General features: G+C 50.2%; 1 protein-coding gene across 7 annotated transcripts; it reads left to right on the forward strand.

The window, feature by feature from the left end:
• Positions 1-19,170, forward strand: ZIC4 (Zic family member 4). 7 transcript variants are annotated; one of them, XM_057421723.1, is made up of 4 exons: positions 1-181; positions 3,018-3,102; positions 8,719-9,339; positions 13,778-14,446. In XM_057421723.1, the coding sequence occupies exons 1-4, from the start codon at positions 143-145 to the stop codon at positions 14,197-14,199; spliced, it is 1,167 nt and encodes a 388-aa protein (XP_057277706.1). In that variant the 5' UTR covers positions 1-142; the 3' UTR covers positions 14,200-14,446. The 7 variants fall into 7 exon arrangements, 5 of the variants coding, with proteins under 5 accessions (XP_057277706.1, XP_057277707.1, XP_057277704.1 ...); XM_057421724.1 differs by lacking the exon at positions 1-181 and adding an exon at positions 279-303; XR_008973823.1 differs by lacking the exons at positions 1-181; positions 3,018-3,102 and adding exons at positions 16,172-16,294; positions 19,015-19,170 and having other exon boundaries at positions 7,687-9,339; positions 13,778-14,102.
• The last annotated feature ends 2,804 nt before the right edge of the window (positions 19,171-21,974 follow it).

The following is a 21,974-nucleotide window of genomic DNA, read 5'->3' on the forward strand; positions in this document are numbered from 1 at the left end:
TCTCTGCAGGAAACGAAAGCTGCTCCAGTTCAAAGCCACATGCACCAACGTGACATATAAGCCATTAAAATATCATCCTGACGGCTCATTTCTGCTTCATCATACATTCCCTAACTGCTTCCAGAAAGCAAGAAAAGAAGAAATGAAGGATGACCGCCTCGATGGAAAAGCCAAAGAGTTGGTGGGTCCTTGCGGGGGGGGGAGGTGTTATTGTTTTCTTCTTTCATTCTTTATTTCCTCCCCCCGCCTCCCTTTATTTTTGCTTGTTCAGAAAAGAGGGGAAGCCTTCAACAGGTCGCAGGGGTAAGTGTCTGGGAGCAGGGTCTGCCTGGGCAGCCCGGGCAGCTGGCTAGCCGCCACCACCTGCCCAAGGTCTGGACCAGGGCTCCCTGCCCTCGGGGGGCCTCGGCGGGAGGAGGTTTGGCCGCCCTGGGGGAAAAGGGCTGGCGCCCAGCGGAGCGGGAGGGCAGTGCCTCTGCCGTCCATCGCCCACGTGGGACCGGTTCCCGGCGGTACCAAGGCGGGTGGTGCCGGGTTGAGGAAGAAGTGCCCGGGCGCCGTCGAGGGGGGTCTGACACCCGCCGCCGGGCCCCGTGAACGGCTCTCTCCCCCCCCCCCCCGAGTCCGAGGGGAATTCCGGCTTGCTGGTCCGCGCAGCGAGGGATAGCAGGGGTCCGCGGAGCGGGGCGGAGGTGCTCCCAGCTCCGAGAGCGGCAGCGCTCAGCGGGGCCGGGCAGGCGGCCGGTAGGGCTGGGTCCTGCGGCAGCCCTGTCGGGGCCGAGGGCCCTGGGCGGCGGGCAGAGGACGAAGAGCGTTGACAATGGCATGCCCCATGGGGAGGCGTCCCGGGGGACGAGCTCCCCGCCCAGCGCCTCTCCCACCGCCGCACCCAGTGCCATGGGGGCGTCCAGGGGGAGTCAACGCTCCAGCTATGCACTCCCTCGCCCTTCTTTATAGGCGGGTGCAGGAAGGACGGAGCCCAGGAGGCGGCCGGCCCCCTCCATCCCCCACCCACCCCCCCGCGGGCAGGTCCGGGGTAGCTGCCAAAGGAGATGGGTGCCGCCTCCAACTTCTCGCAGAGCCCGCGGAGGGGCTGAGACTCCGGTCCCGGCCCCGAGGGACTGCCCTGCCCCCGGCGCCGTCTGGGAAAGGGAGAGGGTCCCAAATCCCTATCGAGGATGATGTCCTCGAGGGTGACCTCTGACCCGAGCCCTGCTCAGTCCGCCAGACCCGGGCACCGGCACAGCGCCCTGGCGGAGGGGGACCGGGGAACGAGATCCCCCTGACCCAGCCCGGTTGGTCCTCTGTCACGCGCGACCCCTCAGCCCTGGGGAGCCCGGCCGGACGGTGAGGCCGTTGTCTGGGCTGGTTTCCGGGCTTGTTCCACCGGCGCCGAGAAACTTTACTTCTGCATAGAGACCTTTCCGGCTAGAGCTCCTTCCGCCCTTCGCGGCCGCGGGATGAGCATGTGCCGGCGGGGCACATGCCATTCCTGCTGCCTCAGCCTGTCGCACTCTTCTGGGGGGAACGCCGCCGAACCCTCCCGGGGCCGCCGGGGTCCCGTGGAGGCTGCGGCTGCTTCAGCCCCACTCCGCCGGAGCAGCCCTGGCTGGATACAGAAGCCAGCATCTGGGGAAGAGGAGCCAAGCTCTGCCTGCGCAGGCTGCAGCCCCTCTCACCCCCAGCCCCCGAGAGAAACCGGGGGGGACGACACTGATACCCTGCACCGGAGGCTCGGGGCTCGGCCCAACCTAGGCAGTGAAGCATCCTCACCCTCCTGTTCAGCCAGTAGCACTTAGCAGATGAGAAAGGCATGCACGAGTTTTAGCCAATATTTACGCTGAAATCCACAACTGTTTTGCCTTCTTTTTTTTTTTTTTGTCATCTGGTAACCATTTGAAATATTTAATACAGCATTTTTTTTTTCTTTTTTAATTGTCGTCCAGTTTCAACAAGCTTTGGCTAAAGCTTGGGAACTGAGCACTCCTCCAGCTTTCTATCCTAACCAGTAAAACACAGTTCCTCCAAACCTCTTGCAAGCAGGGCAGTGTTCGCTGCTCTGACCTGATAGAAGTGTGAGGATGAATGGAAGTTGAGTAGAAAACATAATTCCCAAGGGGTTCCTCTAGTTGTTTTTATTTCGGCAGTAATTTTCAACACCATGGTGAAAATACTGAGGATGACAAAAAATTATCACAAAAATAATTTGTGATAGAGTATGACTGTGATACGCTGGTGAAGTTTCAGAATCATTAGCATCAAGTATTTGTATTAGTATATATATTTATTTAGCAGCACTGGATTCCCTATAATGACAGTAGCAAGAGCAATAATAATAATAATCTCCCTCTAAGTAACTGATTCCAGATTCTGATTTTTCCAGATTAGAATAACTTAAAAAAAAAAAAAATCAAAGATACCTGCGAAAATTCAGGACCGAACACTGCATTAAACCCCAGCTCTTAGGGTTTTTGCTGCCGCTCAAAGCAAGCTGTGCAAAGTTCTGTCTGCAGTAGTGGCAGTGCTCTGCCTTGCAGAGTGCAAAGAGCAAGCTGAAAATTATAGGCAGAGTGAAGTGCCAGGGTGGTGCTATACTAATCCTTGCTGAGACAACAACTTGCGTTGGAGGCTCGCAGAGAGTCCGAAATTTAATTTCGGGAGGAAAGGAACTGTAAACAATATAGTCGAGTTAGTAAAAACCTGCCTTACAATAGCCTGCCGGAAGGTGAATGTCAGATCAAAGGAGAACTGAAAAGATGTCCTTTCATATTTTTTTCCTAAATCAGCCATGGAAACTTCATGACTCCATAAAACATGTGCTGCTTTGCTAGGGAAACAGCCTCCAGTTTCTTCCCCCACCACCCTCGCTGCTTATCTCCTGTACTTTGGTTTTGGGGGTGGGTTTTGTTGTTGTTTTTTTTTCTTTTTGAATCCATAATACCCGAGCCATGTAGTGCTTTACTCATATCGCACACAAATGGCTTTGCTTATAACTTTCCACCTCTCTTCCCAAACAGGAACAAAGTCAGGAAACGAGGCACAAGACTCCTCTTGTAATGAGGAAAAGAAAACGACTTTACAGAAACATCCTGGAAAAGTCAAGTAAGTTAAAATATGTCTTTTTTTAAAGTTCAAGGAAACCTCTTTTTTTTTCCAGCTTAGTGTTTAGCATACGTGCATACACACAAATCAGAGACACAACTCCTCACCAGCATCTGTGTAATCCTGCTCAATGTCTATTCATTTGGAGGTTCTAGAATTAATATTTGACGACTCTCTCATTGAAACAACAACCCCTGACCCCATGTGATTGCACTGTCACATTATTCTATGACATATTCATCTTGAATTCATTTACGGACGATTTGATTGGAATGAGGTTTGTCATGTATTGGATCCTATTAAAGGAGAAGACTTTGATCTTGTTGATGGGGTTTACATGATATGTATCATCTTTACCAGGGATACCAGGCTTCCACAATGTGGTGTCTAAGTAGTTAGTGACTGACAGTTTATCTGACAGGAATACCATAATCTTGAGGTACTGAATGAAATATTCTATTTAAAATAAGTCTATTATTTGCCTGTCCTAGGGTAGCTCTAGGTCACAAAAAGCGAGAGGCAAACCCAGTAACAAGCCATTGCTCGTCTGGTAGCTGAGTTCCCATTATCCAGGAACCCTGAAATGTAAGTGGGAATGGGGCAAGGGAGCAGAAACAAAAGCAGAGTGTGCTCCAGAGCCACTAGGTCCCATCTCCAAAGAGGTGCTGGGGTCACCGAAAGGTTTCCTGAACACCCTGTTACTAACCAGCAGTGCTGAGGCAGGCAGTGATTCAGGCTCGGGTCCTGTGCCTGTCACTGTGTCACTCGCTGCCTCTCTCATCCCTTCTGCCCAATGCCAATTTGGGGGATAGGGAATGACACAGGGTGACTTGTCGGCATCTGTTTTTATTCCTCGTTTTTTCCCCCTTTCTCAGAGTAAATATTAGGATTTCCAGATTAAGCCGTTGCCCTCCTCTCATCCGGGAGTTGAAGTTTAAAGGTAACTCCTGGAACATGCTGTCTGGAGGGTTCAGGCCTCCTATCCCAGCCCTCGGGCACCTTTGGAAAGTTTCTAGCTGGCTCACGGGGAAGGGAAATTTCCACAGAGGCAGGAGCAGAAGGGCACTGGAGTGGGTGAAGGTCAGGTTTTGCTCACTCTGATGCTTCCCTGGACAGGAGCTATTCCTTGTGCTGAGCACGACTCTCAGTAAGCAGGATTTGCTCCCAACTCAACGAGCACAGCACTTTGTTTTCTGGGGTTTTTCATCATACCTTCATAGCAAGCCCTTACTTCTGTAAGCTTTGCCGCGTAGGTAGATTCCTAAAAAAGAAAAACAAAAGAAAGAAAAAAAAAAATGCAAAGTGTGGTGGGTCTGTAAAACCGTCAGGCAACCGGGGCTGCTCGCACTCCCAAAGGCCGTGTGGCTCGGTTTTCAGTCCGTAGGCCTTGGTAGCCCGGCTCAGGCAGGGATGCAGGCAGCGGCTGGAGCTTTGGGGCTGCCCAGCTCGGCCCCTCGCCCAAGGGGTGGGCAGGAGAAGCTCTGGGTTCCGCACGGCGGCGCAGTAAGCAGGAAGGCAGCTCAGCCCCCGTCCTGGGTCACAGCCCCCCTGTGCGGGGCTCCCGCCTTCTCCCGACGCTGCCGCGGCCAACTCGCCTCCTCCTCGAGGGAGCCGGGTCTGACGGGGGCAGAGAGGAAGAAAGGTGCTTGTGACCCGTCTTTGCAACATGTCATCCCTGCAGAGCAGCCCTCCAGCACGGGCAGGCTTTGGGGCTGTGGGCTGCGGTGGGGGTCGCACAAACACAGGCACTGGAAAATTCGGGCTCAGGATCAAACTGCCCACCTGTTCGTGTTGATTTGTCACTCAGAAGAGCACTGTGGTCCCTCTAAACTTCACTTCGCTTAAGATAAGGTATCTACCCTTTAGATCTTAGAAAAATACTGTCCTTTGGACCTGCCCTGACGTCCGAATTTCAGCTTCAGTTAATGATGTTTCTGTTCTGCTGTATGAGAAACCTTGTTTTCTCCCCAGAAAGGCTTAGGATTCAGCCAGCCCATGAGTCCCAAGGGTAGTCTAGAAGGGGTTGCCCTCACCATAGTCAGATGGGTTGGAAGGGTAGTAATAGTAGTGGTAATAATACCAACAACAACAACAACAAAAAAAAAAAAACACACACACAAAAAAAAAAACAAAAACAAAAACAAAAAAACAAACCACCCCCTGTCCCTGCACAAGCTGATGTTGATTTGAGAGTCTAGCTAGAGCCCGACTCATCTGGTCAAACATGGCTCAGGCAGCTGTCAAGAAGTGGGAGACCTCGGTCACCCCTCGGGTGGCAGCCGTACAAGCTCCAGCTGCCAGAGGGCTGCACCAGTATGCATTTAAGTTTTCCAGACGCTCTGAGAGGTGCACGGATCTTGGCCGGGTCTGGCTCCACTCTCCTCCTCTTCCCCATTTCTCCGCCTCCCACAGTCATGTGGTGGCCCCAGCCCGCCCTGCTCCCCCCGCCCGCAACGAAGGCTCACACCAACTTCACCTAACAGTGAGGGACACCGAGGGCCAGGTTCGCCTGCATTGCCTGGGAAAAGGAACGAGAGAGAGCCCTGAGGGGCGAGCTAAGAACCATGAGTGTCTGACGAGAAACCATCACAGTATTTAAAATGAGCTTAGGGCAATCCGGTTATGACATTTTTTTTTAATTGATAAACTGTTCCAGGTGTTTTCTCCCTTGACTGAGAAATGTCAGAATTGATGGATAACAAGTATGTAGAGATGCAGTGTTTTAAGGAGGTATGAGCAAAGCAGCTTTATTTGGAATTCACACTCTCAGTACATTTGTAAGTAACAGATTCATACTTCCTAACGTTTGTCTCTTCTGTGCACTCCTGTTGAGATGGTCATGAATAGGACTGTCAAATCCATTTCGTAGAGCAAGTAGACTTGAGGGTTGAGATATTGTGAGGATGGTGTGTGGTTTAAAATGCCTGTGTAAACATGTTATGTAAGGATGGAGAACTAATTTCATCATTTGTCGCTTTTCATCATCTCCACTCAGAAGGATGTACACAAGGATGTATCGATAGCTAGTTGCCTAAGTATCAGCCTTGTGTTACAGGGGAAATATGGTGAAAGCCAAGCAGTCAAATTATGTGACTGTAGCCATCCCAGAGTATGCAAAGCTGTGACAGAAACTTCCCCTCTGTGGTTATGGATGTCCTACACTTTAATCTTATGGTTTCCAATCATTGGCTGGTGGCTTCTGCTATGAGAATGGCTGGGTTGACGTTGCTGGGCAGTTTCTTGGCTTACTACTGAACATAAAGCTTATCAATTGCCGGTATTATTAGATTTTCATGGAGATGCAAAATTCCGTCCTGGGAGTTTTACCTGGAGTGCATGTGGGAAAGTATCCACTGGCAAATTAACAGCTGAGAGTCTGACACGATGAACAGAGAATTAATTGTTGGGTTATTTCATAAGACTGTGTGTTTACTGATGAAGTCGTTCTCATGTCAGGATCTGCTCTTCTGTAGGTCTGTGGGCAGATCTTTACAGCTGTGTTTTTCTTTCTTGAAGCAGAAGAATCTTTTTCCTATGTTTCATTTACTTTCTTTAAATTCACAATTCCCTTCTGAAAGACTTGCGCAGATGCTTACTTCCGTGCTGAAGCCCTAAGCTTTTGTAAACTTATGAGGCCTCAGTGTATAAAGCTGAAACCCCAACCTACACTTACACCACTAGCAAAGTAAACCCTGCAGCCCATGTTGTTTCCTTCAGGTGAGAAGCATAAGAAGTGAGTCGGTTATGAATGTTTGCAGTGCTTTTCCTTCAAGCCAAGGATGGGGATTTTATATGGAACTACTCTGTATGTGTGTCCAAGAGAGAGGGAAAGGGAGAGAGATTCCTTCTTCCAGATTAAGCTCTTAGATTCAGCCTGTGCACCACGATTTCTTGCATCACTACTGCGGCCAGTAAGCAGATAACTGCTAAAACTTGTCAGAGTAGGAGAGGGGACAGAAAGTCTTCCAGGAACCCTTTTTCAGGGCTCAGGCACCGATACGGAGGCCCGAGCACAAGGCCAAACGCAGATGCGTCGCAAATAAGCTGGTGGAGCGGCTCCAGCTCTGCTTTTGCGGGGAAAGATCGGCTCCCAGCCCTGTCAACAAGTGTCGGGGACCAGCCGCCGGGCCTGGGCCCGCCTCACGGTGGCACGGGGCCGCTTCGCTTCCCATTGCTCCGGCCGGGCTGCGAGTACCGGCAGACATGCGTGGGTTCTGCCGGGGGAGACCCCACGTGCTGCCCCCGAATCGGGGCAGAGCAGCGGGAACAGACAAAGGCCAGGGTGGGAGGCCGGAGCTCTGCCCCTCTAGTCATCCCTGCCCGCTTTGCCTTTGTCTGTCCAGTCTGGCGGCGGAAGCTCGGCAATGGCCCGGCTACAGGGAGCAGCGCTGCAAGACCCCAGTTAGGGCCTCCCGCCGCCGGGCCTCGGACCGGGCGCAAAGGCCGCGCAGGGCGGGGGTTGAAGGGAATGCACACCGGGGGAAGCGGAGGACCGGGGGAAGGGGACGACCGGGGGAAGGGGACGACCGGAGGCAGCGCATGCGCAGTCCCTGCCCCTCCCAAAGCCACCCCCCCTGTGCCGCACCGAGCGATAACCCTTTCAGTCAGAGGCAGGACCTGTCATCGGTGACGTCACCCTGGCGGCAGCCAATGGGAACTCTTGGCAATTGTTTGGCCGGCGGGGCCGGCGCCGCGACCCGGAGGCGGTGCGTGGCCGCCGGCCTCCCGTCCCGTCCCGTCTCGTCCCGTCCCGTCCCGCGGCCGCGCAGCGAGGGGCTCCCCCCCGACCCCGCGGGAGGACGGGCCGCTCGGCGGGACCTCCCCGGCAAGCCACCGCCAAAAGCGAGTCCCCGCCGTCCCCATCGAGCCCACCCGCTGGCAGCGCCGACTGTGCGCCCCGCCGCTGGAGCTGCGGGACTGCGAAACTTTACTAAGGGAGAAAGAAAAAAACCCAAAACAATCGTTTTCCCCCCCTCTCCGTGTTGCTCTACTCCCGCTGTCAGGTGACTTTTTAGCGTTAGAAACTAATGAGCGTGGATGCTCGGGGGATCCCAGTGATGAACCCTACTGCTCTCTCCAGGCGGAACACGGCGCTGAGATTAGTAGACTTGGCGGGGTCTCCTCGCCAGCACCACCATCACCACCCCTCTCAGAGCATGACAGGCTTCCAGGGCTTCGCCGGGCACCCCCACGCCACGGCACCCACGCAGCCGGGGGAGCACGCCGCCGAGTCCCGCCTCGGGCCGCACCCGCTCCGGCCAGAACACATGGGGCACCATCCTCCTCCTCATCCTCCTCCTCAGCATCACCCCGCGGCCCTTAAGCTCAGCCCTGCCCCTCATCCCCACCACCAGCTCCACCACCACCACCACCACCATCATCATCATCATCATCATCATATGGCAGGCCAAGCCGAGGTGGTCTCTAGTCAAACGGCAGCGTTTGGCCCGGCGCAGTCACCAGCAACCCCTTACCCCGTCTCTCACCCAGCCCAGGCTCTGGCAGCAGGTAGGGACTTCTTCATCCACAGGGACCTGCCGGCCCCACTCATGCCAGGGCTGACTGAGCAGCACCCCGCTGCAAGTTCTCACCACGGACTGTTTGTCTCAACAACAGGTAGCTACCCCGGACACCATGGTCACCACCACCACCACCACTCAGAAGCTGGGAATCCCTCTCTATTCACTGGACTCCATGAGCAGCCTCCCCATGCAGCTCCAGGTGGCCATCTAAACGGACAGATAAGACTGGGGTTACCTGGAGAAATGTACGCCAGGTCTGAACATTTCACTCAAGTACCAGCTTCCAGGACAGAGCCTTTTGCTGCTTCTTCTCTTCATAGCTACGGTGGCATGAACCTGAACGTGAACCTGGCTACACACCACGGCCCGGGTGCCTTCTTTCGTTACATGAGGCAGCCCATCAAACAGGAACTCATCTGTAAGTGGATTGAGTTGGACCAGACTCCCAAAAAATTATGCTCGAAAACTTTCAGCACAATGCACGAGCTGGTGACTCATGTCACGGTGGAGCACGTTGGAGGACCCGAGCAGTCCAATCACATATGTTTCTGGGAAGAGTGTCCAAGAGAAGGGAAACCTTTCAAGGCCAAATATAAACTTGTAAATCACATCAGAGTCCACACAGGTGAAAAACCTTTCCCCTGCCCTTTCCCAGGCTGTGGTAAAGTGTTTGCCAGATCAGAGAATCTCAAAATACACAAAAGAACTCATACAGGTCAGTATGTAAAGCTCTCTTTACTCTCTCTCTCTCTCTGTTATTCAGCATACTGTTTTGCTTTATTTTGTTTGGTTTGGTTTGGGTTGGTTTTTTTTTTTTCAATGTATCCTTTGCGTTGTTGTTGACTGCAAGCCAAGTACTTCTGGAAAATAAATTCTCAGATTTGTTCGCTTCTTTGACGTTTGGAGAAGGGAAAGAAAAGTGGGGGGAAAGAGAGAGCAAGAACAAATCTCAGAATTCTCGTCCATGTTTTTTTCTGGTTGTGCGGAGAGGTTGCTGTATGTTTATGCGAATGGATCTGTGTAAATATCGAGTGATATAGCTACTATTTCTGCTTATTCACACAGGCGAGGGTTTTTTTTTTTGGCAATTTAAAGTAGTTGGGAAGAAAAAATGAAATCATTGTGCAAGCTCACAAATTAAAAGTGAACAATAGAAGTTACAACTTGCCTAGTCAGTTTTGACTGATGTCGCTGAGATGCTGCTGCTCGAACATTGTGAGAATAACACAGCTGCGACCTTTTCGTTCAACAGTTTTGTTTTGGGCAGAGGGAGTTTCAAATGTTTGATCTGAATAACACTGACATTTTTAATGGGCATTGCCTTCCAACTACTCTCTGCATTTGCAAATATGGGGAGCTGCAAGTTCTGATTCTAGGGAGGGAAAAGAAAGAAAAAAAAAAAAGAGGGAGAAGAAAACACAGTATTGTTTCGGCCTGTACATTTTGAAATGTCATTTGCAGATCTGTTAAGCGAAATTGGGACATGTGTCAGAAACATCTGTTAGTTCTAGTTAACAGAAAATAAAGTAACTCGATGGATGGTCTTGCAAAACTACGTTTGAACTCTCCCGGCCAGGAAAGCATTTATAATTAATGAAATTGCACATAGAAAGTTTTCACACTTCCAGGAGCAGCTTGTGAAGTTGTATTAATTAGTTTAGCAGCCGGTGTTTGTACTCTGTAGCGCTGGATCCTTTTTATATATTTTTCCGCCTTCTTGTTTTTGTTGTGTGGTTTGTTTTTTTTTCCTCTGAAGAAGATAAGAAATAAGCCCTTTTTGGAAATATAATCTGTTCTAGTGTAGGGTTTTCCACCTCCCACACTCTTCTGTACAGCCGTATGCACTGCGAGGGAAACTACATAATCCTATTGTAAGATCTGCTTACAGCCAAACGATTTTTTTCTCCTTCCAGTTCATAAAACTCCCCTTCCCCCATGCTCAGTGCAGGGTTTGACCTTCCAGGAGCTGCATTTTTATGATATAACTCGAAGTGGTATAAAACGCAGAACGTATAATAATTTTGTATCGCTACCTTCTAAACATAGCACGGAGATCTTGCAGCGACCGTCACTCGTCACCTAGTTATTTTTCCATCGCTCTATGAATAGCTCATATGGGGGGGGGGAAGAGAGGGGCGATTGCAAAGTTGTGTCCCTCTGCTGCCTTCTCGGCCCCCTTTATCCAGGAGAAAGGGATATCCCCGGGTCACGTAAGTTGTATCCGAGCCAGCTCCTTGTATCAGCACAGGTACAGCCATTAACCGGGAGAGCTCATCCCTTAATGACAGTGTTTTTCTTAAGTAAACAAACTTTTACTGCTCTTTAACGGCCTTACTGTTTGAAGTCTCTGAAGCAGAAAATGGTTAAATTCTTGGGAAAACTGACCTACATCGGAGAGGCAGGTTCAGGGAAGACCCGAGATCGGAGGTTTGCGTTCATTAAACATCATTCCGCGCGTCTGTACTTTTCGCTTTAACTTTCCCGGTGATTAATTACTGTATTGTGAAAACTCCTGCAGGGCCTTTATGGTTCCAACGTTTCTATTAAACACCCAGAAGTTGTCAAAAACGCAATGTTTCTGAAACCCTAATAGAACTCGCTACGAATTATTCATGAAGACAGTTCTAGATTCAACAGGAAAATTATTGCCTCCTCAAATATTAATGACTTCTGATTTCTCCGAGGCTGGGGAGCAGGCAGAGGGATTTCTGGCGACGTGCGAATTTTCCAGGTTGGAGGATAAGGCCGTTAAGGCGACAGGAGCTGGATGAGCAGGACGGACAAGGAGCACTTCGCCGCCTTCCCAGAGGGAACAATAGGGCGAGGCGTGGGACGGAGCCTCTCGGCCTCCCGGGCGGCCCCAGCGCCTCACCCGTAGCAGGGGGACCGCCACCACAGCTTCCCCCCCCCCCCCCCATCTCCCCCCCCCCCATCCTCCCCCTCCCGAGAAGTTGGTAAATACCTTAATCCACTCTCGGAGACGGGGGATTATGCCACAGTTTCCAAGCTGAATTTCACTGAACACTTTTGCCAAGCTACAAGTGTGGGGGGAAAATGGCGGTTAAGGTCCTGCGCTTCTCCATCGCCCCGAGAACTTCCTGCGTGGCTGTACCTCCGTGCCCGGGCTGCGGCAGTCGGGACCTGTAAAATGTCCTCTCCCTGCCGGGTAGGGATTTCCACGTAAGAAAACCTGCTCTCGAAAAAAGGAATACTTGCAAATGGCTCGGATCGCTCCTCTTTATTGAGGCGTTCAGAGAAGGCAAGCCGGGCAGCTGAGAAAATGCTGCCCTCTTCCCTCTTGAAACCTGACTATACGGAGGGACCTTTCAGTGGCTCTTTCAGGGGGTTAAGCGAAGTAGAACATTTTTCAGCTCTCGGGAAAGCGGAGCGCGCCGCAGCCCGCTTTTACCTGAATGTAACTCACTTTGCGCAAGCAGAGTGTTTATGAGGATGGCTTTCCCTTGGGTCTCCTAACTTACTGCTTGCTTGTACTACACTAATATCCTTGATTTGTTGTCTCAACTTAGATGTTGAAGGTCAAATTGTTTCCTTACGTGAAACTGTAATTAGATTATATGAGTGCGTGTGTCTATGCAGATGCACCCCTGTATGTCGACTGTATTTGGTTACAGGATGCGCACCGCTTTCTAAGACCTTATATTTAACCTCTTCTCCCCTTCCCTTTAACGTCAGGTATTTACCCATCCTCTGTGCAAATGTTAGCGGTGCAGGACGTGAGAGCTCCTCATTGATTCTTACAGTGCGGAAAGGACACACTTTAAACGCGGAGCCACGAGTTTTTTCCCACCCACCTTGCATAAAGTGCATTCATGTGAAATATTTGGAATGCCTCCCTTAATGTGCCTCTGCTCTCAGCCGAGCATGAGACTGGTTGAAGCCCTCCTAAATTTAATCGTGACTAACCGGGGGGGGGGGGGGGGGGGGGGGGGGGAGAAACCACAACAAATTAGAAAAATACAAAACCTGAAAGCTTTTACAAATATTGAAAGTCCTTTCGATCACATACGCCATGATGGTGAACTCAGTGGCTTTGTTTGCATTTCATCTTTGAGGTTCGGGCGCATATTTTTGTGATGCCCTGATACTTTTTGACTTTTGGCGGATGGGGGCGGGGGGGGTATTTTCATACTCGGTTGGTGCAGGACGTTGGTATTCCTGGGCAAGCAGGGTTTGGCAGTCTGTTATTATCAGCTACAATTAAGTAGTAAGCATTTCTTCCTGAAGCTATCTGTAGCGTGTTTCCTTGCAAACCTCCTCTATATCGTGTATCATGCCTGGTCCACAAGATCCGAGGTTAAATTTTCACACGAGTCCAGCAACACAATTGTATTTCTATTATGCTTAACGTTACGTATCATATTACCAGACAAATTTAATACCGATTTCATTTCCTTCCATTACTGAATAGGTTCAAATGGAAAGGGAATCCTACACTCACGACAGTGCCGTGCACCGGCCTACTCATCCTCCTGCTGAATCTCTGTCGTTTTGTCCCCCATAACCAATGTATTTTTGAAATGTTATTTTTGCCTTAGCACACGGTATCAGCAAGCCGAGGAACTGGGAAAGAAGGGGGGGGGGGAATGCGGATCTTCCACGGGACTGTAATCAGTGCAAAAATGGAGAGAATGAGATGTTGCCAGGTTATGAATAATATTTCCACGTGGACATGGTGGAGTGTGAAAAATAAATTTAACGTAAAATCCTTCCCAGGGATAAATCACTGACCACTCTTCCTGAAGGACGTTGTGTGCTCAGAAAGAGCACTTGGCCTCTATGTTTTCCTTATCTTGGGGTTTTGTCTCCTTCAGAAACCCCCACATTGAAGATGGGGGTCAAAAAGGGAGAAAAAGTTGCCCTGGCCGGGCGCTCCCGGTGTGGAGCACGGTGTTCACAGAGCGGCGGCGCCAGGGGAGTTTGGCGGGGAGGACGGGGAAGCGCAAGGCTGGTGGCTCGGCGGCAGGCAGAGGCCGGAGGGGAGCTGCTCTGGGTAGAGAAGCAGTTCCAGGGTCCCAGAGAGGGGCCCAGGGAGTCTGCGAGCTCGGGGTGGGGGGGGGGGGTGATGGTTTGCGCTGCTCCTTGCCCTGAGGCCGCCGTCGCTAACGGCTGTGCTCTCCCATTGCCTCCTGCAGGGGAGAAGCCGTTCAAATGTGAATTCGAGGGCTGTGACAGACGCTTCGCCAACAGCAGCGACAGGAAGAAGCACTCTCACGTCCACACCAGCGACAAGCCCTACAACTGCAAAGTGAGAGGCTGCGACAAGTCCTACACCCACCCCAGCTCCCTGAGAAAACACATGAAAGTGCACTGCAAATCCCCTCCTCCCAGCTCCGGCTACGAGTCCTCCACGCCCTCCTTGGTGTCCCCCTCCTCGGACTCCGGCCGGGAGCCCCCCGCCTCCTGTTCCCACGCCGAGCCCTCCGCGCCCGCGCAGCCCGCCGCCAACCTGAGTGAATGGTATGTGTGTCAGGGCGCGGGGCTCCGCGGCCCCCCCGCGCCCCCCGCCGTCCTCCCGCCGTCGCGCCTCCCCGGCCAGCCTCGGCCGCGCTGCTAGGGAGCGCCGCCCGGTGACAGGGAGCGCTGCTCCGGGGCACAGGGAGGCCGAGCAGGAGAGGCCGAGAGGCGTTTGGCAGAGGGAGAGGCGGCGCGCTGCGGAGACCGCGGGTGGGCCGGCGGCGGGCCCCGGCCGGCGCTCCTGGCGCCCCGCTCACGGGAGGGCTGCTCCCGCCTCGGCCGGGGTGCTGCCGCCTCCTCCCTTCGTGCCACACACATACCCCCTCTCTCACTGTCTTGCTCCAGTCTGTTCACGAGTCCACTGATTTGCATTTTCTCCCCCTTTCCCTTTTCCTTTTTCTTTTCCTTTCCCTTTATTTTCCCTTTGCCTTTCCCTTTTCCTTTTCTTTTCCTCTTTCCTTTCAATTTCCATTACCCTTTTCACTTCCCTTTTACTTTCCCTTTTCTTTTCCTCTTTCTTTCCTTTTTCCTTTATCTTTTCCTTTTCCCTTCCCATCCTTTCTCCTTCCCATCCCCCTCTCCTTCCCCCCTCCTTCCCCTCCTTTCTTCTCTGCTTCCCCTCATTTCCCCCCCAAAGGACCAAAGAGGCTCCATACAGATTTTGCCTGTGCAAATTTTCTCCTGTCAACAGTGCCGTGTGCTGCGGTGTTCTGTTCGCCCACGATTTTCTGTGAGATTGTGGATTTTAAAGAAAAAAAGAATATATAAACTATTATTTGTTACCGAATTGTATAAAATGGATCCATTAAATTCTTTGATTCATAATCCGTTCGATGGACGTTTCTGTAAAGAATCTCCTTGCATTCCTCTCTTGCTGTATATAAATACATATACATATTCCCTCCACCCCCCCCTCCAGTTCCTGCTAATAAAGAAAGGTCGGGGGGGGGGGGGGGGGGGGGGGGGGGGGGGCGATGATTGACTGTCCATTTTAGCTCCCACTGATAATGGCTCCTAATATCCAAACATGCCCGTCCCCACCCAGAGAGCGGCTCCTGTCGAACAGTGGGCGCTGGAGCTCCCGGGGGGCCGAGGGGGGGTAGAGCCCACTCTGTGACGTCACGGCCGGGGCTGGGCAGCCCCCCGGCAGCGCGGGGACCCGGAGCGGCTGCTGCACGGCGTCTGCCCTGAGAATGGTCCCGATGACAAACGCTTGTACCGGTCCGGCAAAGTCGCTTTACCATCTTCGTCCTGCCCCGGAGCTTCAAACTAGACCCGACATAAACCCAGAGGGTTCACTCCCGTGGTTCAGAGAAAGAAGGAAGGGGGAAAAAGTCCCTAGCAAACCAAAACAAAAAAACAACCCAACAACAAAAACCTCCTCTATTGGGGTAGCTTGAAACTGCCGAATGGTGCCGGTTTAATTACTTTAATGATGTTTAAGAATACCAGATAGTATAGGCAAATAAATAGCATGTGCTGCTGGAAGGTGTTTCCGTGGCTTGCTGAGAGCAGACAGAAGGCGGCTGTGACCGCGTCTCCTTGGGCCTGATACATCACCTCTGTTCCCAGGTGACTGGGGCTATTGCGTGTATACAATGTATATACATCCATACACACACGAGTATGTATGTATCTATAAATATAAAAGGTAGGGGAAAATAAATAGCTGGTCAGTGGCTAAAAACACTCCTGCCCAGCGCTTCCTCCCCTGATGCAGCTTTATTTTCTTTCCATGGCACCATGTCGCGGTTCACTTCTGCGCTCGCCCAAACTCGGCAACTTTTGTTTCTGAACCCCTCGGCAAGAACGTGTCGCTGCTGGGAATGCACATAGGGAATTACCTAGGCGAGAGAAATGTGCGAGAGAGGAACCGAAACCAGGGGAGAATTGTGCCCATCTGCAACCCCTGAAACTTCCGTGGTGGAAATCGAGGGGTACAGAATGCAGCTGCGGGCAGGGAAGACGCTTCCAGCGTGTCCTGAGATCTGTTTATTTCTTTATTTCTCTATTTACAGAAGTACTTGGAAGTGCAGGCTAATCACCTTTAATTTTTCATTTGCTTGTTACAGATGTCTACCCCGTTGCTCTCAAGGTAATCTAGACAGACGCAGCTGAAAGCCTGAATCTTATGCCTTAGACATCAAAGCAAGCTCGCACAAAGAAGTATTTCTTCACAACGGTGAATCTTCATGGTAAGTTAGGATTTCTATGGCAATAGGCAAGTCATACTTAAATAGTGAAAGGCGAAGTCTGGAGCCCGTCCGTCTTTTCATTAAGGACATAATATTTACGTCTAACAGGCCCTTTTTCTTGTGCATACAAGTATATATTTTTGTTTGACGCGAACTAAATCATTTTCATTTAATTTCCGGTAAACAAAACCCACGCGAACAGGGCACTTGTTCCAGACCATAATAAAAATGGATAAGACTGTCAGGAAGAAAAGGCTCGCTTGAACCGTCGCCTCAGCTCACTTTTGTTTCTGCTTTCTGCCGGGATCAGAGAATGCATTTGGGATTTGAGGGCGAGTTTCTAAAGGCAAGGAAATGGTTTTTAAGGGGGAAAAGAAAAGGAGAAAGGTCTAATCAAGCTCGGGTTGTTCAAAGGGACTGATTTTGGGGTTGAAAGTGTGAGTTTTATGGTGCATCAGCATGCCACGTTAGGATCGCTATGGTAATGAGGAGAGCAATAGCAAGCGGCCTTCAAAGGAGGCACACTCCATTTGAGACAGTCTATTAAGATACATTTGCACTGACCTTTGGTTTCATGCTAGCTTAATACACTCAATCTGCTCCCCGCTAGAGATATACTTCCTCCACCTAATGCACTCCGGCGGAGCCGAGGTTTGCTGAGCTTCGCCCGCCCCTCTAAGCGAGCTCCGCTCCGGCGCGACAGCCCCGCGCTCCTTTCCTCCAGAGCAAGGAAGGGGCTGCCAGCCAGGGTTGGGGTGAGCTCCCGTCCACTCTCTCCGGCATTTCTGGCCAGCTTTCCGCAGCAAAACCCTGCCACAAAGACCAAGAAGTGCCCCCTTTTCCAATTCCACCCTAACTCAGGGGAAGATAGGATGGGGGCTGAAGGACCCCTACTCGGGCTGCCTCGGCCTCAGGAAGTAGGTGAGCTGCTGGAAGCCCTCCACGACCTGGAAAAGAGGGCCTCGGGAAGCTACCGTGCTCCCCTTATGCTCCCTTCCCATCCCTTCGACCCAGCCCGGCCCGGCCGGAGATGCGCGGCGGCCGATGAAGGCACCGCGGTGCGGGGGAACTTGACACCCGCAAGGCCGGGGCCACGGGCGCTGGGGCATGGGCCCGGGAAAGTTAGAAGTCCATGTTCCAGTAATTGTCTTGTTGTTTATTTTATCCAAGTACCCTAGTGAATAGGGGAAAAATAAACACGATGAAAGAAAATTCAAACAGTTGAGTCGTCTTTAGTGCCAGCCCTTGTGGTTGAATAAAAAGGATGGTCCAATTTCTATTGAGCTGAGAAATCTTTGAAGTGGGAGTTATTATCTGAGAAATTCCTGCTCGTAGTCCTAACGACGCTGATGAAACGTAAAAGGTTCTTTGTCAGCGATTTGTTCTCCTCTCTGTCAAACTCACCCTGCCCGTTAGCTTTAAACCGTTTCTAAAGAGATAAAATCAAACTTTTAAAGATAACTTTAGGGGCCCAGAGGGTGCAGAAAATACCAAACTATCGAATCCTGTGTATAGACATACATCTGGATATATGTGGCTGTGGCTGTGTGAAACTCTCCCTCTATACAGATGTCCATAGATGTCTGTATGACCTTACTGTTCGAAAGTTGAAATGATGTCAATTTTTTTACATTTTATCCTCTGAACTTTTCCATCTAATAAATTATTCCTACACATATGCTGCACAGAATGTGATTCTTGGGAGAAGGCAGAAATGTTTGGTTTCATCAGCACCAGTATGTGACCAACAAACGTTTTCTTTCCAGTAGAGTGAAAGCAAGAGCGTAGACACAAGAGTAAAGACTTTGATCATTTTAACAGTCCGAATACCTATTAAGCATGTATATACTGCAATGTATTGAAGTTGTTAACGCATTCAAAGAGATGGCTTCCATATGCTCACATGTTTTATTGTCCGTAAATGTAAAAATAGTCAAGCTGCATCCCTTTTGTATCTTCATTTTATAAAGATCATGGTGTGTACTGAAATTACTCCCCGATCAAGGTTTATTTAGTAGTTTCTCTTTGGAAATCATGCAATGCTCTGTTCGTAACATGGATTCCTTGAAGTTGTAACTCATCAGTGTACTTCTGTTTTAGTTGCTACAGAATGTTCTGAGCCCAATCCTGTCATTGTAAGCCACCCCATTAACTTAATGGGACTTTTCCTGAGTAAGAACAGAGTCAAACTGCAGTATAGTGGGTATTATTCTTGCTATTATTATTATTAATTCCGGATCTTGTCATATTTATGGAAAATCTACCATATTCTTTGTGAACTGTACAGGGGAGAAACCTCTGAAATTGTAGCTAGCAAAAAGACCCCACAAAACATTTGCAACGTTGATAATGCTGCATCTCTTTACAGACTTCTTATATTCCATATTTTCCTTCATCACATGTTTGGTGATGAAGGAATGTTCTGTTGTGTGTTTGAACATGCTATTTATTTTTAATATTTGGATTTTTTTACAATAAATATTTATAAACGTTTCAATTCTATGGTTATTTTTACAAATGTGCACTTTTAGGTATGTGTTTGTATTGATGATACCGAGCCATTCCTAAAACACTACGTGATCAACCTTGTCTTTCTGTTGGTTTTTATATTAGGTGAAAAAATATTTCCCCAAACCAGTGTACTATTAATGTGTTGTACAATCAGGTACTAATGAGTGGTTTTGTTGGTCTTTAACCTCTTTTAATGTTAATCGTTTTAGGTTGGCATTCACATTAAAAGAACAAAAGGAAACAAACCACATCTTTGGCTTCATTTCTGAGACTATATTTTTCAGATCGGAGTTTTTAAATACCGACCAAGATGCAGAGTGAGAAAACCGAGCCCGGTGACATCCGAGACGGACCCTGTCCTGCTGTTGCCCCTTCACCACCACACACCACCCCCCCCTCCCCCCGGTTACCTCTGCAGCGGTACCCTGATTCCTGCACCCCCAGTCTGGGGCTCCGGGGTCACTAATACTCTGGATATTGGAGATTTCCTGACGGAGCAGCCCCGAAGGGCTCTGCTCCCCCCGCCCCCAAGGGGTTATTGTTTTGGCAGGGCGGATAAGGGATGAAACTGTTCGTTTGAAGAATTCCCCCCCCCCCCCCCGAATGAGTCCCTGTCACTGTGACACTTTTTATAAGATTCCTAAGAAGATGTAGAACATTTTATTTATTTTTAAGGGAGAAAAATCATTCGTCAGCTAAAGTAATCTGCATGTAAGTCTTCTTTGCCTTGCATACTCACTTAACCGATTTTAATACATTGCAGGGTCTCGCAGCTCCCGAACATGCTCACTGTTTTCTTCGCTTGTGCTTTTAAACCTCAGCTTTGCAATTTAGAAGGATGAAGCAGTCTTGGGCAAACCGCAGCCCCAGCCCCAGCGGGCGCCATGCGCATGCGCGCTGCCTTGACTCCTTTTAAGAAAGGAAAACTTGAAAGAAGTTGACTAACACAGGGAGATGACAAAAAGTTGGCTTTGGCTAGTAGGGATACTGTCAATAAAGAATACATTTGACTACAGAAAGAGAGAGAGAGAAAGAAATAAAATAATTAAAGAAAGAAAAGAATTCAAGAAAAAGAACCGAAAGAAAATATTTTTGCTGGTTTGTGAAAAAAAAAAAAAACAAACAACAAAAAAAAGACCAAACCCGCCCATAAAGGAAAGGAGGGCTAACAGTACATGCTAATTAAGGAATACAATTCTATGGTCTATAATGATTGAGTGAAGACATGTACTTATTACACTTGACTGTCAACAAGGGAAGGAATGTCCCCTCAGACAACATGGTGAGAGACGTGTGGGCATTATTAGTGGTCCTTTTATAGACATTGCCTTTTCTTTCTCAATGCTGACAAACCATTTTGGAGGGAACCATCCCCTGTTGCTTCCTATCATCGATCCCCATGCAAGCCCCTGCATTGTGCAAGTGCATTAATTAAAGACCATTCATTTAACAAAAGAACATTGTATGTTTAGGAAGGGAAGATTAGAAATATGAATCAGTAACCCAGACCCGTTTCCGACGCCTTATAGGGAGAAGTGGACGGGAAAGAGGTGCGGCATGAGATTAGACACACCGCACCTCCCCAGCCTGAGCAGGGCTCCGTTCCAGTGTAGGCTCCTTGGAACAAGAACCCTAAAATGGATTGCAATTGGGGAGGGAAATGAGAAATAGGGCTGTTATCAAGTGTCTCTATGCTGTCAGATCTCTTGGCCCTCCCCTGTACTCCGGCAGCCTGCCCGCTCACAGGGCCGGCATGGCCCGGCCCGCACCTGTCCGCTCCGGGACCCGACCCTCTAAAACAAGGAGCCACCGCGTCCGGGGGAGGTGTGTGTGTGTGCACACATCCCCATGCACATTTGTTACTTCAACAGGGTTTTTCTAGTTGCAAGCAGAGACACACAGACGTGCGCTCATCCCTCCTGATCCCTTCCCTGTCTTTTTCCAGTCCGAAGGAAAAACCGGCTGGTCCCCCAAAAGCCGGCCTCTAGACGAGAGTGACTTATAGTGAGAAGGTAGAAGGATTGCACAGGGAAGCGGAGGTTACGCGGGAGTGGGGGGAAGGAGAGATGTTGGATTCCCAGTATCGCCCACATGACTTGCTAAGCTGCTCCAGCTTCTCTAAAACCTCTGGGCCATATGTTTGTTTATTTACACCTTTTGTCTTTTTGTGTGTCGCCTGGTTAAAGAATATTCCTGGGATACAAATGAAAGTAAGTTAGAGTAAACAAACAAGGGGAGCGCCTGCTTAAGGGATACGCAACATTTCTGAGATCCCCAAAGAGCACATCGTTCGCATGGTTATAATGCGGGCAGAATAGCAATTAAAGCTTTTAGTTAAAGGCTCCAGATTCTCGTAGATGATTTAGAGTTTTTTCAGGATTACACTAGGAGAGGAAAAGGAGGGAGGACTACAAAACTCCCAGCAAAGCCAACTCTTTAACATAAATAAATAAATAAAAGGCCACAACAGATTAAGGTGTTCCTAATGATGACAAGAGATCAGAGAAATCTCTGCAGCTTTCCCGTGAGGCTAAATTTGTTCTCAACTTCTGCACTGGGAGCTGCCCTGCTACGAGGCGAGGACCGCGCTAGCTCGCCTGGGCTGGGAGACGAGACCCCGCTGCTTCGGCCGCCAGCTCCCGCTCTTGGAAATCCCTGCATCAGCTCATCAGCTTCGTTTTCTTCTTCTTCCACAGCAGCAGTCAATCCCATAGCCAGGCTGAAACACGACGGGCTACGAGGAAATCTTTTCCTAAAATATACAGGACGCCCTAACAAATCGGCTGATTTTTTTTTTTTTTAATTATTCTTTGCCTCCAAGCCAATGTTACCTAGAGGAACGGCTCATTACCGCTGCAAAACCTGTCTCTGTGTCACTGTGCTGGTGTGTGCGGAGTGGGGACAGCCCCCTAGGGTGCCCTGCTGAGCACCCGAGCAGCGGTAGCCTGGGTGAACTGAGCGGAGCTCCGCTTCCCACCCCGGTCGAGAACCCTCGGGGATCCTGCCCTCTGCCTGACTCGTTCCTGGCCCGGAGGATACCTGCTCCAGCCCGCCTTGAAAGCCAGACAAAAGCTCGGATCCCCCCCTCCTTCCTTCCCCGTCCTCAACCTCCCTCTCCCCCGCCAAGCTGTTTTGGGAAGACACGCACACAAAAATTTATTCTCCAACT

This window comes from Pezoporus wallicus, unplaced genomic scaffold (genome assembly GCF_028554395.1).
Source record: "Pezoporus wallicus isolate ANWC-B61680 ecotype Strahan unplaced genomic scaffold, APGP_CSIRO_Pwel_v1 scaffold_7402, whole genome shotgun sequence".
NCBI classification, from domain to species: domain Eukaryota; kingdom Metazoa; phylum Chordata; class Aves; order Psittaciformes; family Psittacidae; genus Pezoporus; species Pezoporus wallicus.